This window comes from Oncorhynchus nerka, linkage group LG4, assembly GCF_034236695.1.
Source record: "Oncorhynchus nerka isolate Pitt River linkage group LG4, Oner_Uvic_2.0, whole genome shotgun sequence".
In the NCBI taxonomy this organism is placed as follows: Eukaryota; Metazoa; Chordata; class Actinopteri; order Salmoniformes; family Salmonidae; genus Oncorhynchus; species Oncorhynchus nerka.
The window spans coordinates 41817774-41840414 of record NC_088399.1 but is presented as its reverse complement, the minus strand read 5'-3'; the positions used below and the strand labels follow the sequence as shown (position 1 = coordinate 41840414).

Sequence of the window (22641 nt, the reverse complement as noted above, 5' to 3'; positions counted from 1 at the left end):
CGAGAATGGAACCCTGTGGCACCCCCATAGAGACTGCCAGAGGTCGGGACAACAGGCCCTTCAATTTGACACACTGAACTCTATCTGAGAAGTAGTTGGTGAACCAGGCGAGGCAGTCATTAGAGAAACTGGCCAAGGCTGTTGAGTCTGCCGCTAAGAATACAGTGATTGACAGAGTCGAAAGCCTTGGCCAGGTCGATAAAGATGGGGGCACAGTTCTGTTTTTTATTGATGGCGGTTATGATATCGTTTAGGACCTTGAGGTGCACCCATGACCAGCTCGGAAACTGGATTACACAGTGGAAAAGGTACGGTGGGATTCAAAATGGTTGGTTAGGGTTAATCTCAGACGATATGAAAGAGAGATTGAACAAACTACCGTAATTTCCGGACTATAAACCGCTACTTTATTCCCAGGCTTTGAACCTCGCGGTTTATACAATGACGCGGCTAATTTATGGATTTTTCCCGCTTTCAAAAAAACTGAGCACCGTCATATAATGTGACGTAAATCGAGCGTGCTCAAACTTCCCATCATTCTGATTACAGTAGTAATTTGTCACCCTCATCATGGCAAAGACACGGAGAAATGCATATGATGCAGCTTTCAAGTTGAAGGCATCGATCTGGCTGTTGGATTGGCCTTAATGAGTCGATGATAAGACGTTGGAAACAGCAGCGTGAGGAACTGACTCAGTGCAAAAAGACAACAAAAGCTTTCAGAGGGAAGAAAAGCAGATGGCCCAAAGTATTTGCAGCCACTCGACATCAGTGTAAATCGTGCATTTAAGGTGGAGCTCGGTGTTCAGTGGGAGGCTTGGATGACAAGTGGGGAGAAATCCTTCACTAAAACGGGCCGCATGCGAAGAGCAATTTATGGTCAAGTCTGCCAGTGGGTCCTGACAGCGTGGAGCATTGTCAAAAAATCCACTATCATCAACGGGTTTCGAAAGGCTGGACTGCTGCGTGTTGAAGGGGAAGCATGAGCTCAGCCGGATGAAAGTGACGAGAGAAGCAATTCTGAGGCTATTCAACTCCGACACCGAAGGAGATGACTTCAGTGGTTTCAGTGCACAGGAGGAGGAAGATAGTGACCAATTACTTTCTTGGTAGGCTACGGTTTAATTTTTGTTACAAGCCATGTTTCGTTAAAGCCTATTTATTTTTGTTACAACCCGTATTTCGTTTAAAGGCTGTGTAAAGTGAATTTGTTTCAATGTACCGGTAGGCACCTGCGGCTTATAGACATGTGCGGGCTTATTTATGTACAAAATACATATTTTTTAATAATTCAGTGGGTGCGTTTTATATTCAGGTGCGCTTAATAATCCAGAAATTACGGTAGTAATAGAGGTTGCAACAATGGTGGTGGATAATTTTAGGAAGAGATGGTCCAGATTGATTTGGGCCAGTTGCTGCGGGGGTGCAGAGCTGTTGGCCAGGGTTGGGGTAGCCAGGTGGAATGCATGGCCAGCCGTAGAGAAATGTTCTTGAAATTCTCAATTATCGTGGATTTAATCAGTGATGACAGTGTTTCCTAGCCTCAGTGCAGTGGGCAGCTGGGAGGAGGTGCTCTTATTCTCCATGAACTTTACAGTGTCCCAAAACTTTTTGAAAATAGAATAAGGCTGTAACGTAACAAAATGTGGAAAAGGGGAAGGGGTCTGAATACTTTCCGAATGCACTGTATCTGATGTAGACCACTATTAACTTGTGTGCTCTAATTTCAGAACTACTGGCTAAAAATTATACATTTTACATAATTTGGCAGACACTCCTATCCAGAGCAACTTACAGTTGTGAGTGGAAACATTTGTCATACTTGTCCTCCGTGGGAATCAAACCCACAACCCTGGCGTTGCAAGCGCCAATGCTCTACCAACTGAGCCACACAGGACCATGTACACACTGTAAGTACCAGAGAATCTCTAAAACAGGCAACTCCATTTTGACAAAACTGTTTCTGAACATGAAATGAAACACAAAGACAATGGACACATTAAAGAGGAGCCTAAATAAATCCAGAAAAAATCTGCAGTCAAATACAGTTTAATACAACCACTCAATAAGTTATTTACATAAAAAATACCACCGAATACAGTGCCTTGCAAAAGTATTCACCCCCCTAGGCATTCTTCCTATTTTGTTGCATTACAACCTGTGATCTAAATGGATTTTTATTTGGATTTCATGTAATGGACATACACAAAATAGCGTGAAAAAAAAACCTTGTTTAAAAAAAAATTAAAAAGTAAAAGTGGTGTGTGCATATGTATTCACCCCCTTTGCTATAAAGCCCCTAAATAATATCTGGTGCAACCAATTACCTTCAGAAGTAACATAATTTAAATAAAGTCCACCTGTGTGCAATCTAAGTGTCACATGATCTTTCACATGATCTCAGTATATATACACCTGTTTTGAAAGGCCCCAGAGTCTGCAACACCACGAAGCAAGGTGCACCACCAAGCAAGCGGCACCATGAAGACAAAATAGGAAAAATGCCAAGGGGGTGAATACTTTCACAAGCCACTGTAAGCCACTAAACCATGACAAAAGCAGTGGATAAGGATCATGGTATATAATAAGGACACTTTCAACAGCAATAAATAGAGCAAAAGGAAAGTAGAGGGTCACTTGGCATTAGGATCATATCTCAGTACTAGACACACCTACCTACAGTACATTCTAAAGCCACAGGGGTAAACCCTAACTTCCATTTACTGGAAGTCAAATTTTCACTTTAGTCTCCCATTGACATCAGTGCATAACTATGTGAAAATTCCAATTAAGTGGCAGTTCGGGTTCCTCCATTGTGACCAGGGCAGGTTCAGTTAAGACACTGGAATGTTTTAAAAAGGGGCAGAGTGCTGGTGTGCCAGTCAGTCAGCTCAGTCAGTACACAGGCTTGTAGAGGATCTGTCCGTTGAGCATCCTGCGTTTGAGCTCCTTCCACAGCAGGCTGCGCTCCCTCTGGGATCCCTTCATGAAGCCCCTGTTCTCCAGGGCACGGCGTGACAGGTAGGGGATGACCTCGTTGACTGGGCCGTAGGGGACGTACTTGTACACTGGGAATCCAGCCTGGCCTATTCTCAGAGACGGAGAGTGAAACATGTTACGTGACTGGAGAAGCTACAACAACAGGCAATATGTTTCACCCGAGCACAAAAAACCTGAGTTATTTTTGTCTAAACGTTTTAGTTTCTAAACTAATTTTGCAAAACAATAGAAAGCAGTATTATATATAACAACCAAATGTGTAAGGAGAACTATGGTATGGTATAAGGTGACTGAGGGAGATCCTGACGTTGTTTGTTTCGTAGTCATCTATAGTTGAGTCTGTGGTATGGAGGCCTAAAGGAGGCTTGCCTGCAAGAACTCTGAAGATTTCTCTCAGAAGATTCCTAACCAAAATGCCAATCAATAAATCTTCATCTCCAATAAACCCATTGACTATACAGCAACAATCTACAGTACCGTGTTGATATTATTGTACCTAGAGGGAAGCTTATCTGGTCACACATGCCGAGCAGCTGTCCAAAATAGACCTTTTTCTCAGTGGGGGACAGACCCATCTCGTTCATCCTGCCAAAACACAGACGGGTTGCAAATATTCAAAAACATAATAATAATAATAAACATCACCTCACTGACATAAGCATTTATATTATACATTTGCTTTCTATGAAGTTGTGTCACTATTGTTTTGGTGTTTTGTGTAACAACATGTATGTACGAATTCACTAGCTGATGCACGTCCTACCCTAAACGAGTCTAACTGCCTCTTGATTGAATAAAGCCCAGAGGCTGGCCTTACTTTCCCAGGGTGAATTTGACAGTGTCCTCGTTGTGTGAAGCCACCATGACATTAGCCTTTCTGTTGTGGTCGATCTCCTCCAACACAAACTCTAAACACCTTCAGAGGATCAGGGAAGAGACAATGAACTTCAGCTAATCCAGTGATCTGATATAATGACTTCATCACATAATGCATATCCCTATTCAAACAAGTAAATACCAAGTTACTAAAGTCACACAGAACGCCACTGGGAGTAGGGTGAAGTTGATCTTAGGTCAGTTTAGCATTTTCCACACTAATGGTTAAGGTTAAAATCGGGGGTGGGAAGCTGATCCTAGATCTGTACCTAAGGGCAACTTCACACCGTAGCACATTTATGGGCCTTACTTGTGGTACATTCTATTGGTGGCCTCGTAATCTGGGTTGATGGGGTCCTCATAACCGATTTCCTCCGCTCTGCTCCTCTCCTGGTACATGTAGGCGCCGCGAACCAGCTTGGCCCCAAAGTACCAGCCCTCACGCCGGGACAGCTCCACGTCCACAGACACATTGTCATACGCTTCCTGTAGAAGTCATAATAGGTCACACAATTATATAACGCTACGGTTAACAACACAAATCACCAGAGTGTCCATTACATCTCTTATAAAGGGTAAATGAGGAACACAGTCATGTAATTTTTGTTTAATATGTTCATATCAGATTTATGTGTACACACCTTATCATAAAACTACAAAGATGCAGCATAAACATGGATATAGCAGGTTTAAAAGGTTTATATAGTAGGTTGGTCTTTTATAGGTTAAATATGGAAGGCTTTTATGGGTTAACTATGAAAGGGGTTATGAAATCTGTTTTCCTCTATTCCTAGGGGCATGACAAGTCCATACACAGACAGATGGCCTCCCGACGCTACATCATCTATGAGATTGTACATGTAGTCCCAACAGTCCCGAGCTTGACAAAAATGCAAGGAACATGAAGATAAACAACAACCAGAGAGATGGGGGGGGGGGGGTGTTGAGGACGGTGTCAAGGACTCACCTTGAGATAGCACTGGTAGGTATTAAAGATGATGGGCTTCTCTCTGTTGAAGATCCTCTGCATCTCCAGGGTCAGTCTGCTGATGGCCGGCTGAAAGTATGTCTGCTCAGCGTCCACCATCAGCCTCACCCCATTGTCCACTGCATGCTGGGATATGAAAATCAACAACAGCCTTGTGTTAACCTCCGCTGATAGTCAGCTGTAACCCTAGGTACCCCCTGGGATACAAATGGTGCTTTACTTCAACACAAAAGTGAAGCAATTTGTCTGGATCACTTGAAACATTTCAGTGGTCATGTTATGCCTTCTTTTCTGTTGCTGAGCATTTGGAGGCACTTGGCCACTGCCATCTACTGTTGCCTTTAGTACAGCCATGATAACGTAATATCTAGGGACCAAGCTATTACTTTTATCTATAGAGACTCACTTCAGAGCAAACAGACTCTGGATACAACACGTCATAGAAGTAGACTCTTGCTCCTATTGGAGGAGGGCAATTATAATTCAAACAGAGGGGGCTGAAACCTTTCCCAACAATGACGACATTTCTGAAGTTGCGTTATTCTTTTTTGAAGTTAGTAAATCTGACAAACAAAACTATTGACAAAAGGTTTATTTCCAATAAACTAACGTACGGCCTGGCCTGCTCACTGAGGTTTCTCGTAAAATGTGAGATGCACTGCATCCCATGATCCAATTCATATGTGAACAGCTGGGTCAATATACGGTCGTTAAACAACTGTTGAATTGTAAAACCATGTTTGGCAACAGTGCCCTATACTGAACTCTAGAATCGCCTTACCTTGGCCAGAACATCCACTCTCTGCAGCATCCTCTTCATCTGTTTCTCCTCTTCAACAGTGAACTTCCTCAACAGAGGCTCCAGCTGACCATTCTAGAAGACCAGCGGAAACGCACATTTCATTAAGAGTAAACTTTGACTTGAACTACAAAATGCATTAATGTATGCATGCATATAATGTATGTACACTCTGCATGGATGGATGGACTTGTGCTTCGAGTTTCTGTGTACAAACAAATTCAGGTGGATAGTATGGCTGCATGTTAAATATTGTAAGGATATGTATGTAAATGTATGTAAATGTGTAATATGTGGCTAGCTCACCTCAACGTTGGGAATGACGAGCAAGTTTGAGATCTTTGTTCTGTCGTTGATCAAGCTATTCCAGTCCAGGAGGTCTATTGTTCTGGAGAACATGATGATTCAAAGTCAAGTCCAGTCCTATACACACATCCTTTCCATTGTATAGTAGATAGACTTTGTGCTCATGATTACATTCCAGGTGAGTTTAACCTCTTACCCTGATGAGCCCAGTTTCTCTCCAGTAAACCAGTTCTCAATGTCGTCTTTATTTCCAACACCCAGCTTAGTCAAACTCTCCTACGGGAAACAACATTTTTTAAATAATTTCAATAACTAGCCTAATACTGATGAAACATTAAGGATAGAAGGAATTACTAGCATTTTTCCCCCACAGGTGTTTTTGTCTCAAAGAAACCATACAGGCTGTCACATAAATAAAGTCTGTTAGCGCTAGGGAGTCTTTTCAGTAGCTGGGAATCTGCTTGACCTCAGTCACATCTCTACTTTGAGTGTTGCTCCAGGCGATACGCACCTTCAGCTGTTCCAGTTCCAGTTTCTGCTCCAGTGCATCCATGCCAGACTTCCCTTGCTGTGCTGCTAGGAGGTTGAAGAACCTCCTCCATTTCACCAGCACCTCTGAGAACTGGAGCTGGAGAGGGGAGAAGCAGAAAGGGCACCATTTTATACAAATAAATCTGGACTGTCACGATCACGGCCAATGTTAAATCAAGGGCTAAAAAGCCAGTGTACACACCAGAAACTGTGGGCGGCCCAGGGCAGTCATCTTAATGGCAGAAAATCCATCTACAGAGGCCCCCCCTGAGAGGAATAATGAAGATACAACATAATATTTAGTGCAGCAACATAATATTTAGTGCAGCAACAACACCATTGAAAAACAGATCATAAGAATCATATTAAGCATGATAGAAGAACATCTGCAAAGAGTCTGCAATGAGTTTGACCTTTCAAGGATTGTTAGGTTGACCTTTCAAAGACGTTTAGAAAAATGGCATGAATTGAGATGCAGTCACTGCATTTTTATTGTGTGCTCGCCTGACGCTTTGATGCAGTTCAGGAAGGTCTCCATCTGGGCGTCACACTTGGCCTCGTCAGCATAGAAGTAGGTCCTGGCACTGACCACGCCCCCACGACGGTCCCCAAACTGACGGTGGGCCTTGTACTTCTTCTCACGGTGGTCAACGCCTACAGTCAGAAGACAACATGAGACGTCTATCTAGGCGACCAGACTTTCTTCTAGACTAGCCACACCGGCCACTGGGAGAAAAGGACAGGAGTAGCCTAGTGTCAATAGGAATGAACCCACACCACCGTCGCCTAAATCATCTACCGCGGTTCTAATTTGGCACAGATACCTGAAGATCTTTTTCTTTAGAACGTGTGGCAACAGTGACATCAGTCTTAGCATATATCAGCATAAACACATGCATGAGCAGGACTGTGCTTCTTTTCACTGACTCATATGCATACCATCCCATTTTTGGAAATGTGGACAATTCGTCAAAAGAAGTCAAAGAAAATAGATGTTTAGATATCTAGTGCCACTCAGAAAAAACGACATGGGGGAGAGTTACATACATTTAAGTCCAGGGCCCAAAAACATGCAACACATGACATGAACCAGGGTTTCAGCTTCTCCCTAACTTAACATGCATATCTGCCCCTTTTAACCCCTCTCCTAGCCTCCAGAATAAATACAGATGAAACCACTTGCCTCAACCATGCAAACTCTCATGTCACCTGCTATAAGAGTCCTATATCAACCCTTAAATGACCGCTGGCATAGACCCAGGAGGTTAGCATTCAGACACACGGCTGAAGTAACAGACATTTTGGCAACGTGACCCCCGCTGCTTTCACTCCCCCCACATCCACCAACCAGATTGCTTGATGCACCAGAAATAAATGAAAGTCTGTCAAGTAGTAACATTTACTGTAGTCATGTTCCTGCATTACAAAGTGTTCTCCAGCTGGCACTGCAACAAATTAAGTACACATTAAAAACAAGTCCATCATAAAGTACTGTAAATGACAACTTTTGACATTCCGCCAGCAAATACACACCTGGGCTTTCTTTCTCAGCTTCAGACACACAGGAGCTGAAACAGATGAAACATCAAATTAACACTATTAGGTCTAATATCAATGCCGGTCTGCCACCGCTACTATAACAGCAAATGATAACTGTAAATGTGTTCAGGTGTTTAGTACCATATAAGATGTTGGACATCACGTTGAAGTACGTAGATAAGGTGTAAGATGAGGTTTTCAAATGCATTAGGAGTTTGAATTTCATAACTCAAGGTCATGCGCTAAAGATTATCACGTCTTGTGACAGGCTCCCCATGCAGGAGCTGTTAATATCAGTTTGAGCACGGCGTTTTACAACCTATCCAGTGTGTGTGCCAATATGTTGACTGTGCTATAAACGGTACGCTTGGCAGCACAGGGGACCTAACGTTAGGTAGAAGTACAAATGTCCTGCTATTTGATCTCTTGTGCTGTTGTGGACTTCTGATAACAGAGTGCTGACTGTGAGTCACAAGGGGGGCTGTTTCTAAACCTCAGTGCATCACACATGGCCTAGGTTAATCCAGTCTAGATCCACCACTCTAAAACCCAAGCTTGAATAAAATGAAGGATATTGAGCTCTCATTAGCACATTACTGAATTGATCTCCTTGAGCTATTTGTTGTCTCAGTGGCTGCATCGCTCAATGTTATTAGGGCTGGGAATTGACAGGGGCCTCACGATACGATCGCGATACTTTATGTGCCGATACAATATGTATTGCGATTCTCACAATTCTATATGTATTGCCATTCGATACCGTGATTTGCTGTCCCAAGCATATTGCTCACTATATGTCTGCTGCAGAGGAACAAGAAAGAGCATGAGAAAACGGGTTTTGATCAGTCAGGGAAATGAAAGTGTTGAAAAAATGTTGGCTCACTGTTTAAAAAGAAGATGGACAACAAGCTATAGGATGAAAAATATTGGAGTTTTGGCGCAAGTAGATCCGACAAGCTCTACATACAGTAACACATGTTATTTGTATTATTTATTTTCCACAATCGATACTTGGAGTCAAATATCTACACTGAGTATACAAAACATTAGGAACACCTTCCTAATATTGAGTTATACCCCCTTTGACCCCAGAAGAGCCTCAATTTGTCAGGGCACCTACTACCAAACCCTGTTCAAAGGCACTTAAATATTTTGTCTTGCCCATTCACCCTCTGAAAGGCACATATACACAATCCATGTCTGAATTGTCTCAAGGCTTAAAAATCCTTCTTTAACCTGTCTCCTCCCCTTCATCTACACTGATTTAAGTGGATTTAACAAGTGACATCAATAAGGGATCATAGCTTTCACCTGGTTAGTCTATGTCATGGAAAAATGTTTTGTATACTCAGTGTATATAATATTGTCCCCAAAAAATATTGTGATATGTAGCTATCTATTTTTTACAACATCACTAAATGTTATCTGGGGATAAATAATTGCACAGGCTGAACTCTACAATCTCAATGGAAATTTGACATTTGAAACTCAAAGCATGTCCTTTGCCAACATTAATAAAAAGAAAAGGTTGACCGGAACTCTGGTACACTCCCACAATGATTAATTCAGGTTGATCCTGTACGGACGGACCATCATCACGTTAAGGGGGTGTTAAAGCCTTACTTGTCTGAACAATTCCAGTGAATATGAGTCATCCTTCACCCTGGTACATCCAATTATTAACACGAGAGGAGAGGATGTTTTGCGTTATTCCATCCATGAAGTTTGGCTCTAAAGGTGCAGATTAGTCTCCTCACGTGAAGAGTTCCACAGCAATTATGAGGTAAGGCCAGAATGTTACCAAGTTTGTCTTTGATGGTATCACTAACCCATTCACTGTTATTCCCATCCACCATCCATCACCCCACCCCCTGGCTCACCTTTGACCTGTTGCTGAGACATTACTATGCAGCAACTCCTTCCCTAATCATTATTTTACATCAGAAACCAGGGGAGATGGAGAGGGATGCAGCTGGCTGATGGGTAACCCAAAATACTGAGCCACCTAGTACACAGCCTTCTCTAGGCTGTTCCATAACTTGCAATGATTTGTAGACCCCAATACTGTCATATATGGACATTTCCTTATGGTTGAGTTGATGGAGAAAGCAGGATTTTGTTCACAACATGTGTTCTGCAACATGTTTTTAATGACGAAATGCGCGCTATGCATGCATAAATGGTATGCATCACTGAATCTTTCTGTAACACAAAATATAACATTTGTTAACATTGAATGTATTTCTGCTGGACTCAAGCCCCTTCCTCAAATGTACACTTTAATTGGAACCATTCAGTGGGCCCGCTTCAGTGTTCCGATTGTTAGTTCAGCTTGAATGTGTGCATAGCCCGTCTAAGAAAATCCCTGACCAAACAGGAGAGGGCTGCTTTCCAAAACACATCACATAACACTCCCTGGGCTTCCTTTGAAAGGCTGCGTCAAGTTACCCAACAAGGCTGGCTTGTGACTGCATTCTCAAAGGGACTGGAATAAATGTGCTCCTTCAGCTCAACAAATCTGGCGAGAGGGGTATGTCTGAACTGACCAATAGTGTCTGAGTATTGCTGGGCAACGTCAGATACTGAAAGTGACGCAAGAAAAATGTTTTATGGTGGGACGTTGTAAACACCGGTATTAATGAATATGAAACGTGTGTTAGGCTGTGGGTTTCAGAGGGAGAGAGACAGACATAGCAGGGAGAACCTACAGTAAAATCAGAGAAAAGTACAACATATGGAACTGTATGCCGTAACCTTGCCAAATAGTATTGGATCAGATAGGGTGATTTTGACAGTGGCATTTTGCCGTAGGTCAATTGCATAACATGTTTACATAGTGGCCACTGAGGTAGCAATATAGGCATCTCACTCCATAGCACATAGCTATAAATAAATCAATGATTCCTAATCAATAACTTATGAAACTAGAAAATGTTGAAGCTTGTGTTTGAAGTGTGGAGCCCTATATCCTTTATTAGAGTTATAGAGGCCGGGTTTGTGAGATATAGACTAGGGATGACAGAGACTACTTACTCCATCTCCTTCTTCTCTGCCTCCTCTTGCGTCAGGTCCTCCTCCACACTGTAATCCAGGACTGACCCCACGCCAAAGGCCTGGTTCTTACGGATCAGAGGCTTGATGGAGTTATGGTCCTCCCCAGCTACAAACTGCCCGTAGAACGTCATCTTCATCAGCCTCTCAAACAGCCGCTTGCCAAACACTTTCTTGCTGAGGTCCATCAACTGAGACAGAGCAAATAATCAACTGAGTTAGACCCACAACTCCCCAGCTTGAGTAGTGCTCCTTAAAATTTGTAGGGCTGTGACGATACCAGTATCGCAATATTTTTTCCCATGTCAAAAATTAAGACACGAAACAGATCAAAGTCTTTGGTCCTTTAAAAACCTGCTGTATGTTAAAATATTGTGAGCTATAGCTTGGAAAATACATATATGTGACTCTGGATGACAAGATTTTCACAAGTACTAACAATTAATCCTAGTAAAAATACCCTGTCTTGGGTCAGTTGGGATCACCACTTTATTTTAAGAATGTGAAATGTCATAATAATAATTCAAATATAATTATTTATTTCAGCTTTTATTTCTTTCATCACATTCCCAGTGGGTCAGAAGTTGACATACACTCGATTAGTATTTTGTAGCATTGCCTTTCAATTGTTTAACTTGGGTCAAACGTTTCAGGTAGCCTTCCACAAGCTTCCCACAATAAGTTGGGTGAATATTGAACCATTCCTCCCTGACAGAGCTGATGTAACTGAGTCAGGTTTGTAGGCCTCCTTGCTTGCACATGCTTTTTCAGTTCTGCCCACACATTTTCTATAGAATTGAGGTCAGGGCTTTGTGATGGCCACTCCAGTACCTTGACTTTACTGTCCTTAAGCAATTTTGCCACAACTTTGGAAGTATGCTTGGGGTCATTGTCCATTTGGAAGAACCATTTGCGACCAAGCTTTAATTTCCTGACTGATGTCGTCAGATGTCGCTTCAATATATCCACATAATTTTTCCTCCTCATGATGCCATCTATTTTGTGAAGTGCACCAGTCCCTCCTGCAGCAAAGCAACATGATGCTGCCACCCCCGTGCTTCACGGTTGGGATGGTGTTCTTCGGGTTGTAAGCCTCCCCATTTTCCTACAAACATAACAATGGTCATTATGGCCACTATTTTTGTTTCATCAGAGCAGAGGACATTTCTCCAAAAAGTACCATCTTCGTCCCCATGTGCAGTTGCAAATCGTAGTCTGGCTTTTTATGGCGGTTTTGGAGCAGTTGCTTCTTCCTTGCTGAGCGGCCTTTCAGGTTATGTCGATATAGGACTCGTTTTACTATGGATATAGATACTTTTGTGCCTGTTTGTACCTCCAGCATCTTCACAAGGTCATTTGCTGTTGTTCTATGATTGATTTGCACTTTTCGCACCACATTTAACATTTACATTTAAGTCATTTAGCAGACGCTCTTATCCAGAGCGACTTACAAATTGGTGCATTCACCTTATGACCTCCAGTGGAACAGTAGTGCATCTAAATCTTTTCAGGGGGAGGGGGGGTGAGAGGGATTACTTTATCCTATCCTAGGTATTCCTTAAAGAGGTGGGGTTTCAGGTGTCTCCGGAAGGTGGTGATTGACTCCGCTGTCCTGGCGTCGTGAGGGAGTTTGTTCCACCATTGGGGGGCCAGAGCAGCGAACAGATTTTGACTGGGCTGAGCGGGAACTGTACTTCCTCAGTGGTAGGGAGGCGAGCAGGCCAGAGGTGGATGAACGCAGTGCCCTTGTTTGGGTGTAGGGCCTGATCAGAGCCTGGAGGTACTGAGGTGCCGTTCCCCTCACAGCTCCGTAGGCAAGCACCATGGTCTTGTAGCGGATGCGAGCTTCAACTGGAAGCCAGTGGAGGGAGCGGAGGAGCGGGGTGACGTGAGAGAACTTGGGAAGGTTGAACACCAGACGGGCTGCGGCGTTCTGGATGAGTTGTAGGGGTTTAATGGCACAGGCAGGGAGCCCAGCCAACAGCGAGTTGCAGTAATCCAGACGGGAGATGACAAGTGCCTGGATTAGGACCTGCGCCGCTTCCTGTGTGAGGCAGGGTCGTACTCTGCGGATGTTGTAGAGCATGAACCTACAGGAACGGGCCACCGCCTTGATGTTAGTTGAGAACGACAGGGTGTTGTCCAGGATCACGCCAAGGTTCTTAGCGCTCTGGGAGGAGGACACAATGGAGTTGTCAACCGTGATGGCGAGATCATGGAACGGGCAGTCCTTCCCGGGAGGAAGAGCAGTTCCGTCTTGCCGAGGTTCAGCTTGAGGTGGTGATCCGTCATCCACACGGATATGTCTGCCAGACATGCAGAGATGCGATTCGCCACCTGGTCATCAGAAGGGGGAAAGGAGAAGATTAATTGTGTGTAGTCTGCATAGCAATGATAGGAGAGACCATGTGAGGTTATGACAGAGCCAAGTGACTTGGTGTATAGCGAGAATAGGAGAGGGCCTAGAACAGAGCCCTGGGGGACACCAGTGGTGAGCACGTGGTGTGGAGACGGATTCTCGCCACGCCACCTGGTAGGAGCGACCTGTCAGGTAGGACGCAATCCAAGCGTGGGCCGCGCCGGAGATGCCCAACTCGGAGAGGGTGGAGAGGAGGATCTGATGGTTCACAGTATCGAAGGCAGCCGATAGGTCTAGAAGGATGAGAGCAGAGGAGAGAGAGTTAGCTTTAGCAGTGCGGAGCGCCTCCGTGATACAGAGAAGAGCAGTCTCAGTTGAATGACTAGTCTTGAAACCTGACTGATTTGGATCAAGAAGGTCATTCTGAGAGAGATAGCGGGAGAGCTGGCCAAGGACGGCACGTTCAAGAGTTTTGGAGAGAAAAGAAAGAAGGGATACTGGTCTGTAGTTGTTGACATCGGAGGGATCGAGTGTAGGTTTTTTCAGAAGGGGTGCAACTCTCGCTCTCTTGAAGACGGAAGGGACGTAGCCAGCGGTCAGGGATGAGTTGATGAGCGAGGTGAGGTAAGGGAGGAGGTCTCCGGAAATGGTCTGGAGAAGAGAGGAGGGGATAGGGTCAAGCGGGCAGGTTGTAGGGCGGCCGGCCGTCACAAGACGCGAGATTTCATCTGGAGAGAGAGGGGAGAAAGAGGTCAGAGCACAGGGTAGGGCAGTGTGAGCAGAACCAGCGGTGTCGTTTGACTTAGCAAACGAGGATCGGATGTCGTCGACCTTCTTTTCAAAATGGTTGACGAAGTCATCTGCAGAGAGGAGGAGGGGGAGGGGGAGGAGGATTCAGGAGGGAGGAGAAGGTTGCAAAGAGCTTCCTAGGGTTAGAGGCAGATGCTTGGAATTTAGAGTGGTAGAAAGTGGCTTTAGCAGCAGAGAGAGAAGAGGAAAATGTAGAGAGGAGGGAGTGAAAGGATGTCAGGTCCGCAGGGAGGCGAGTTTTCCTCCATTTCCGCTCGGCTGCCCGGAGCCCTGTTCTGTGAGCTCGCAATGAGTCGTCGAGCCACGGAGCGGGAGGGGAGGACCGAGCCGGCCTGGAGGATAGGGGACATAGAGAGTCAAAGGATGCAGAAAGGAGGAGAGGAGGGTTGAGGAGGCAGAATCAGGAGATAGGTTGGAGAAGGTTTGAGCAGAGGGAAGAGATGATAGGATGGAAGAGGAGAGAGTAGCGGGGGAGAGAGAGCGAAGGTTGGGACGGCGCGATACCATCCGAGTAGGGGCAGTGTGGGAAGTGTTGGATGAGAGCGAGAGGGAAAAGGATACAAGGTAGTGGTCGGAGACTTGGAGGGGAGTTGCAACGAGGTTAGTGGAAGAACAGCATCTAGTAAAGATGAGGTCGAGCGTATTTCCTGCCTTGTGAGTAGGGGGGAAGGTGAGAGGGTGAGGTCAAAAGAGGAGAGGAGTGGAAAGAAGGAGGCAGAGAGGAATGAGTCAAAGGTAGGCGTGGGGAGGTTAAAGTCGCCCAGAACTGTGAGAGGTGAGCCGTCCTCAGGAAAGGAGCTTATCAAGGCATCAAGCTCATTGATGAACTCTCCGAGGAACCTGGAGGGCGATAAATGATAAGGATGTTAAGCTTGAAAGGGCTGGTAACTGTGACAGCATGGAATTCAAAGGAGGCGATAGACAGATGGGTAAGGGGAGAAAGAGAGAATGACCACTTGGGAGAGATGAGGATCCCGGTGCCACCACCCCGCTGACCAGAAGCTCTCGGGGTGTGCGAGAACACGTGGGCAGACGAAGAGAGAGCAGTAGGAGTAGCAGTGTTGTCTGTGGTGATCCATGTTTCCGTCAGTGCCAAGAAGTCGAGGGACTGGAGGGAGACATAGGCGGAGATGAACTCTGCCTTGTTGGCCGCAGATCGGCAGTTCCAGAGGCTACCGGAGACCTGGAACTCCACGTGGGTCGTGCGCGCTGGGACCACCAGATTAGGGTGGCCGCGGCCACGCGGTGTGGAGCGTTTGTATGGTCTGTGCAGAGAGGAGAGAACAGGGATAGACAGACACATAGTTGACAGGCTACACAAGAGGCTACGCTAATGCAAAGGAGATTGGAATGACAAGTGGACTACACGTCACGAGTGTTCAGAGAGTTAGCTTACGTAGCAAGAATCTTATTGACTAAAATGATTAAAATGATACAGTACTGCTGAAGTAGGCTAGCTGGCAGAGGCTGCGTTGTTGACTAAGTAGGCTAGTTGGCATTGGCTGCGTTGTTGACACTACACTAATCAAGTCGTTCCGTTGAGTGTAATAGTTTCTACTGTGCTGCTATTCGGGGCTAGCTGGCTAGCTAGCAGTGTTGATTACGTTACGTTGCGTTAAAAGAACGACAATAGCTGGCTAACTAACCTAGGAAGTCGCTCTAGACTACACAATTATCTTTGATACAAAGACGGCTGTGTAGCTAGCTATGTAGCTAGCTACGATCTCCGTTGTACTGTAATGAAATGAAATGAAAAATGTGATACTACCTGTGGAGCGAAGCGAAATGCGACCGGATTGTTGAGTGCAGAAGTTCTGTTCGGTAGACGTTGGCTAGCTGTTGGCTAGCTAGCAGAGTCTCCTATGTTAAGGACGACATAAAACTACACACTCTAAACTACACAATTATCTTGGGTACGAAGACAGCAAAGACAACTATGTAGCTAGCTAACACTACACTAATCAAGTCGTTCGGTTGAGTGTAATAGTTGTGCTGCTAATCGGTAGACGGTGGACTAGCTAACGGTGGACGTTAGCTAGCTGGCTAGCTGCAGGGCAGTGTAGACTGCGTTAGGACGACGAAATACGATAATTACGCAATTATCTATGAAACAAAGACGGCTGTGTAGCTAGCTAAGAAGAAATTGATAAGATTAGACAAATCAAACCGTTGTACTATAATGAAATGTAATGAAATGTAATACTACCTGCGGACCGAGTGCAGATGCGACCGCTCGCACCAAAGTACGTTCATTTCTAGGAGACAGAACACATCTCCTTCCTAAGCGGTATGGCGGTTGCGTGGTCCCATGGTGTTTATAATTGCATACTATTGTTTGTACAGATGAACGTGGTACTTTCAGGCATTTGGAAATTGCTCCCAAGGATGAACCAGACTTGTGGAGGTCTACAATTATGATTTTTCAACGCCGATACCGATTATTGGAGGACAAAAAAGCCGATGCCAATTAATCGGCAGATTTTTTTATTTATATGTAGTAATGACAATTACAACAATACTGAATGAACACTTATTTTAACTTAATATAATACATCAAAAAAATCCATTTAGCCTCAAGTAAATAATGAAACATGTTCAATTTGGTTTAAATATTGCAAAAACAAAGTGTTGGAGAAGAAAGTAGAAGTGCAATATGTGCTATGTAAGAAAGCTAACGTTTCAGATCCTTGCTCAGAACATGAGAACATATGAAATCTGGTGATTCCTTTTAACACGAGTCAATATTCCCAGGTAAGAAGTTTTAGGTTGTAGTTATTATAGGAATTATAGGACTATTTCCCTCTATACCATTTGTATTTCATTAACCTTTGACTATTGTATGTTCTAATAGGCACTTTAGTATTGCCAGTGTAACAGTATAGCTTCCGCCCCTCTCCTCGCTCCTCACTGGGCTCGAACCAGCAACACAACGACAACAGCCACCATCGAAGCAGCATTACCCATGCAGAGCAAGGGGAACAACTACTAGAAGGCTCAGAGCGAGTGACGTTTGAAACGCTATTAGCGCGCGCTAACTAGCTAGCCATTTCACTTCGGTTACACCAGCCTCATCTCGGGAGTTGATAGGCTTGAAGTCATAAACAGCCCAATGCTTGACGCACAATGAAGAGCTGCTGGCAAAATGCACGAAAGTGCTGTTTGAATGAATGTTTACGCGCCTGCTTCTGCCTACCACTGCTCAGTCAGATACTTAGATACTTGTATGCTCAGTCAGATTGTATGCAACGCAGGACACGCTAGATAATATCTAGTAATATCATTAACCATGTGTAGTTAGCTAGTGATTATAATTGATTGTTCTTTATAAGATAAGTTTAATGCTAGCTAGCAACTTACCTTGGCTTACTGCATTCGCGTAACAGGCAGTCTCCTTGTGGAGTGCAACGAGAGAGAGGCAGGTCATTATTGCGTTGGACTAGTTAACTGTATGGTTGCAAGATTGGATCCCACGAGCTGACAAGGTGAAAATCTGTCGTTCTGCCCCTAAACAAGGCAGTTATCCCACCGTTCCTAGGCCATTATTGAAAATAAGAATGTGTTCTTAACTGACTTGCCTAGTTAAATAAAGGTATAATAATAATAATATATATATTTTTTTAATCGCCGCCCAAAAATACAGATTTCCGATTGTTATGGAAACTTGAAATCTGCCCTAATTAATCAGCCATTCCGATTAATCGGTCGGCCTCTAGTATAGAGACACGTTAGTGTGTTTTTGGAGGGCGAGATTCCCAAAATATAAAAATGCAGCAGCAGTCAACTTCATCACTGGCCCTTCTGCACATATAAGGCTGAACAATATATGGTCAACAACCACATCAAAGGTCATGCGTCAGTGAGGCACAGAGGTACAATTTCTTTCTTTGTTTATTGAATATATTTGACGTTCACGTTTTTTGATTTGCCCTGTTTTTTTCAGTTACATCAGTGTATTTAATTAAGTTGTATAACTTGTTACTTTGCTATTATTCCTCTCTTCCAGAGTTCACAATCATAAAGTGTGGCTTCAGTTGTAGAAATGTGACACACTTTCAATGTTGCTATTGCACAGCAACAATAATCAACAGAACACAGTTTCTGAAGCACTTGACATACCATCAGCATCCAGTGGCACCTCAAGAGCACCCAGAGGCCCTTAAACAGTCCCCAGTGCGACTGTGTTATGTGCTATGTGCTTTAATGTACAAAGCACATTCAGCTTGTCAGTATGTCTATATGGTCTCCATTCTCATGAGGAAAGTAAACAGCATTATAAATCAGGCCAGGTAGTAACTGATATATATATATATATGCTCAATTAAAAAATATAATTACAAAGTTATAACATTTATCAACACAATTTTACCAGTACATGACATACATAACAAGTATGTGGTTCACTGCAACAATATCAGTAGCTTGTCTCAAATATAGCATGAACCAAAAAGTGTTACATGTGCTGTTACCACTTTATATAATATTTCTTACGACGCCTTGCACAAACGTGTGTGTTCGTATTCAGTGTGTGACTGTCAAACCTCAAATGGACAAAAAAAACACCGGTGGGTGGGGTCAAACGTGGGCCTCCGCCCACAATGAGCCCCACCCAGAACTGCACACTGCAGTCAGGTGTACTTGGCCTCTCTACATCCTTGTATTGCTCGCTATGTAGTCACGTGGGTCGCGCGTAAAGCAAGCTAAAATATGAGGTCAGAGCAAGCAATTTAATGAAAGTAGTGAATTTGAGCTTTTTCACTGCGAGACTCCCTGGACCCTTGTTAACATGCCGTTTCGTGTTTTTGAATAATGGCTATTTGACAGTCAGAAATGTTATCACTTGTATCATAGTTCTACTAACCACACCATTTACTACTAACCACAATGTAGCAAAAACAATCTCATCAAAAGAATGTCCCTACCTCCTTGTTCTTGTCAACGAGGAAGTCGAATGTGCAAAGCTTGAAGACCAACAGACTTCTAAGCAGCTCAATGTTATCTTTACTTTTATACGCTTCATGTGTATTATCAAAGTCGATTGCGATCTTCCGTGTTTGAGCATCGGTGTTATTTTTTGTTTGGCTGATGAGGTCTGCTTGAACAGCTTTCACCACGGTGCACTCAACAAGTTGCTGCTCTTCTTTCCCTCCTTCAACCTCCTTACGTTGCTTGGATGCGACCGTGGACCGAAATCTCCCCTGAGACAAGCATATTCTCTTGATGTTGTCAGAATTTGCCCTGACTAGACCTGGTATTACTTTAGTGTACGACATTAGTTAGCTGTATTTAAAGTCGTAAAAAAATATAAATATTGCGTTAGAGGGCGCGTGGCTATAGCAGTTCTAGTTCGTGGTTCGACTGAGAGTTGGTGCGCATGCGCGGTGTTTATAAGGCAAGGACCGCCTACTCTGACGCGTTTAACATGAACTCGGTGTTATGAGGAACTCCCCCTTCCCACTGTTCTGCAAATAATAAGGCGACAGCATGTCCTTCATAAGAAATACAATCAAATCAAAGGTGACATTTGGGTTGTTGAATTATAAATCTTGAGATGGCGTATAGCTGCAGAATGCTGTGGTAGCCATGTTGGTTAAGTGTGCCTTGAATTCTAAATAAATCACAGTGTCACCAGCAAAGCACCCCCACACATCCCACCTCCTCCTCCATGCTTCACGGTGGGAACCACACATGCGGAGATCTTCCATTCACCTACTCTGCGTCACAAAGACATGGCGGATGGAACCAAAAATCCCACATTTGGACTCTTCAGACCAAAGGACAGATTTCCACCAGTCTAATCTCAATTGCTCGTGTTTCTTGGCCAAAGTGGTAGTGGTTTCTTTGCATTAATTCAACCATGAATGCCTGATTCACCCAGTCTCCTCTGAACAGTTGATGTTGAGATGTGTCTGCAATTATTTGGGCTGCAATCTGACGTGCAGTTAACTATATTGAATTTATCCTCTGCAGCAAAGGTAACTCTGGGTTTCCTTTTCTGTGGGGGTCCTCATGAGAGCCAGTTTCATCATAGCGCTTTATGGTTTTTGTGACTGCACAGGATCCGGACCCTTTAAAAAAAAAATGGGCCTACAATGACATACCCAAATCTAACTGCCTGTAGCTCAGGCAGTGAAGCAAGAATATGCATATTATTGATACCATTTGAAAGGAAACACCTTTAAGTTGCGCAGTGTGAAATTAATGTAGGATAATATAACACATTAGATCTGGTGAAAGAAAATACAATGAAAAAAAACAACCGTTTAAAATAAATGTGTACCATCTTTGAAATGCAAGAGAAAGGCCATAATGTATTATTCCAGCCCAGGCGCAATGTAGATTTTGGCCACTAGATGGCAGCAGTGTATGTGCAAAGTTTTAGACTGATCCAATGAACCATTACATTTCTGTTCAAAATGTATCAAGACTGCCCAAATGTTCCTAATTGTTTTATTAATAACTTTTCAAGTTTATAACTCTTCAAACAATAGCATGGTATTCTTTCACTGTAATAGCTTTTGTAAATTGGACAACGCAGTTAGATTAACAAGAATTTAAGCTTTTTGCCAAAATCAGATATGTCTATGTCCTGGGAAATGTTCTTCTTACTTACAACCTCATGCTAATCACATTAGCCTACGTTAGCTCAACCGTCACTTGGGGGGGCCATTGATCCCAAAGAAGTTTTAAGCCCCTGATGCGATAGTATAATGCCAGTCTGGATACATATTCTACCAGTCAAAAGTTTGGACACACCTACTCATTCAATAGTTTTTCTTTATTTAGACTATTTTCTACATTGTATAATAATATCGAAGACATCAAAACTATGAAATAACACATATGGAATCATGTAGTAACCAAAAAAGTGTTAAAATTAAAATATGTTTTATATTTGAGATTCTTCAAAGTAGCCACCCTTTGCCTTGATGACAGCTTTGCACACTCTTGGCATTCTTCATACTCGTCGCCAAACCCACTGGCTCCAGGTCATCTACAAGACCCTGCTAGGTAAAGTCCCCTCTTATCTCAGCTCGCTGGTCACCATAGCAGCACCCACCTGTAGCACACGCTCCAGCAGGTATATCTCTCTGGTCACCCCCAAAGCCAATTCCTAATTTGGCCGCCTCTCCTTCCAGTTCTCTGCTGCCAATGATTAGAACGAACTACAAAAATCTCTGAAACTGGAAACACTTATCTCCCTCACTAGCTTTAAGCACCAGAGCAGCTCACAGATTACTGCACCTGTACATAGCCCCTCTATAATTTAGCCCAAACAACTACCCCATCCCCTACTGTTTTTATTTCTTTATTTCTTTATTTTGCTCCCCATTATTTCTATTTCTACCTTGCACATTCTTCCACTGAAAATCTATCATTCCAGTGTTGTACTTGCCATATTGTATTTACCACTCCACCATGGCCTTTTTTTGCCTGTACCTCCCTCATTTGCTCACATAGTATATAGACTTACTTTTCTACTGTATTATTGACTGTATGTTTGTTTTACTCCATGTGTAACTCTGTGTTGTATGTGTCGAACTGCTTTGTTTTATCTTGGCCAGGTCGCAATTGTAAATGAGAACTTGTTCTCAACTTGCCTACCTGGTTAAATAAAGGTGAAATAAATACATTTTTAAAATTCTCTCAACCAGGTTCATGAGGTAGTCACCTGGAATGCATTTAAATTAACAGGTGTGCCTTGTTAAAAGTTCATTTGTGGAATTGCTTTCCTTCTTAATGCATTTGAACCAGTCAGTTGTGTTGTGACAAGGTAGGGTTGGTTTACAGAAGATAGCCCTATTTGGTGAAAGACCAAGTCCATATTATGGCAAGAACAGCTCAAATAAGCAAAGTGAAACGACAGTCCATCATTATTTTAAGACATGGAGGTCAGTCAATGCGGAACATTTAAGCCTATTGTTAAGGTGTGCTAGTGTGTTTGCCTGGCGGCATCTTCTGTCTGGGAATACAGCAATCGATGAGCTTATCCTACACCTTAACACCTTAATACCGTCTGGGAGCCAGAATTTTACAACCATGCAGTCATAAAGGTTTTATATTCAGCTTCTGTTTGAAAAGATAACCCTTCACCCAAGTCAATACATATGCATACATGTCCTGAATAAATGTCAAACCAGTTGTCATACGTCAAACAAAATAAAATGTTATTGGTCACATACACATAGTTAGCAGATGTTAATGCAAGTGTAGCGAAATGCTTGTGAAATGCTTGTGCTTCTAGTTCCAACCATGCAGTAATATCTAACAAGTAATCAAACAATTTCACAACAACTACCTTAAACACACACAAGGGTAAAGGAATGAATAAGAATATGTACATATAAATATATGGTTGAGTGATGGCCGAACGGCATAGGCAGG

General features: G+C 43.4%; 1 protein-coding gene and 1 non-coding gene across 3 annotated transcripts; both read right to left on the bottom strand.

Annotated features, from left to right (window-relative positions):
* Positions 1-1823: 1823 nt before the first annotated feature.
* On the bottom strand, positions 1824-1898 carry trnaa-ugc (transfer RNA alanine (anticodon UGC)). The gene has a single exon. It is a non-coding gene; the product is annotated as a tRNA-Ala (tRNA).
* Positions 1899-2033: 135 nt separating this feature from the next.
* Positions 2034-19625, bottom strand: LOC115125154 (proline dehydrogenase 1, mitochondrial-like). Of its 2 annotated transcripts, XM_029654653.2 has the most exons (15): positions 19179-19625; positions 11073-11281; positions 8034-8068; positions 7904-7945; positions 7005-7154; positions 6703-6767; positions 6481-6597; positions 6166-6245; positions 5970-6051; positions 5646-5738; positions 4844-4990; positions 4187-4362; positions 3818-3916; positions 3497-3585; positions 2034-3086 (listed from the first exon to the last, which is right to left on the bottom strand). In XM_029654653.2, the coding sequence occupies exons 1-15, from the start codon at positions 19527-19529 to the stop codon at positions 2896-2898; spliced, it is 1926 nt and encodes a 641-aa protein (XP_029510513.1). In that variant the 5' UTR covers positions 19530-19625; the 3' UTR covers positions 2034-2895. The 2 variants fall into 2 exon arrangements, with proteins under 2 accessions (XP_029510513.1, XP_029510520.1); XM_029654660.2 differs by lacking the exon at positions 7904-7945.
* Between the last annotated feature and the right edge of the window lie 3016 nt (positions 19626-22641).

Excerpts from the sequence above, each read along its gene's own strand:
- LOC115125154 (XM_029654653.2), bottom strand. The coding sequence starts at position 19,529 with ATGTCGTACACTAAAGTAATACCAGGTCTAGTCAGGGCAAATTCTGAC. Across the intron at positions 6,768-7,004 it reads GAACTGCATCAAAGCGTCAG|GGGGGGCCTCTGTAGATGGA; the intron begins GCGAGCACACAA and ends TATTCCTCTCAG. Across the intron at positions 3,087-3,496 it reads CCAGATAAGCTTCCCTCTAG|GCCAGGCTGGATTCCCAGTG; the intron begins GTACAATAATAT and ends CTCTGAGAATAG.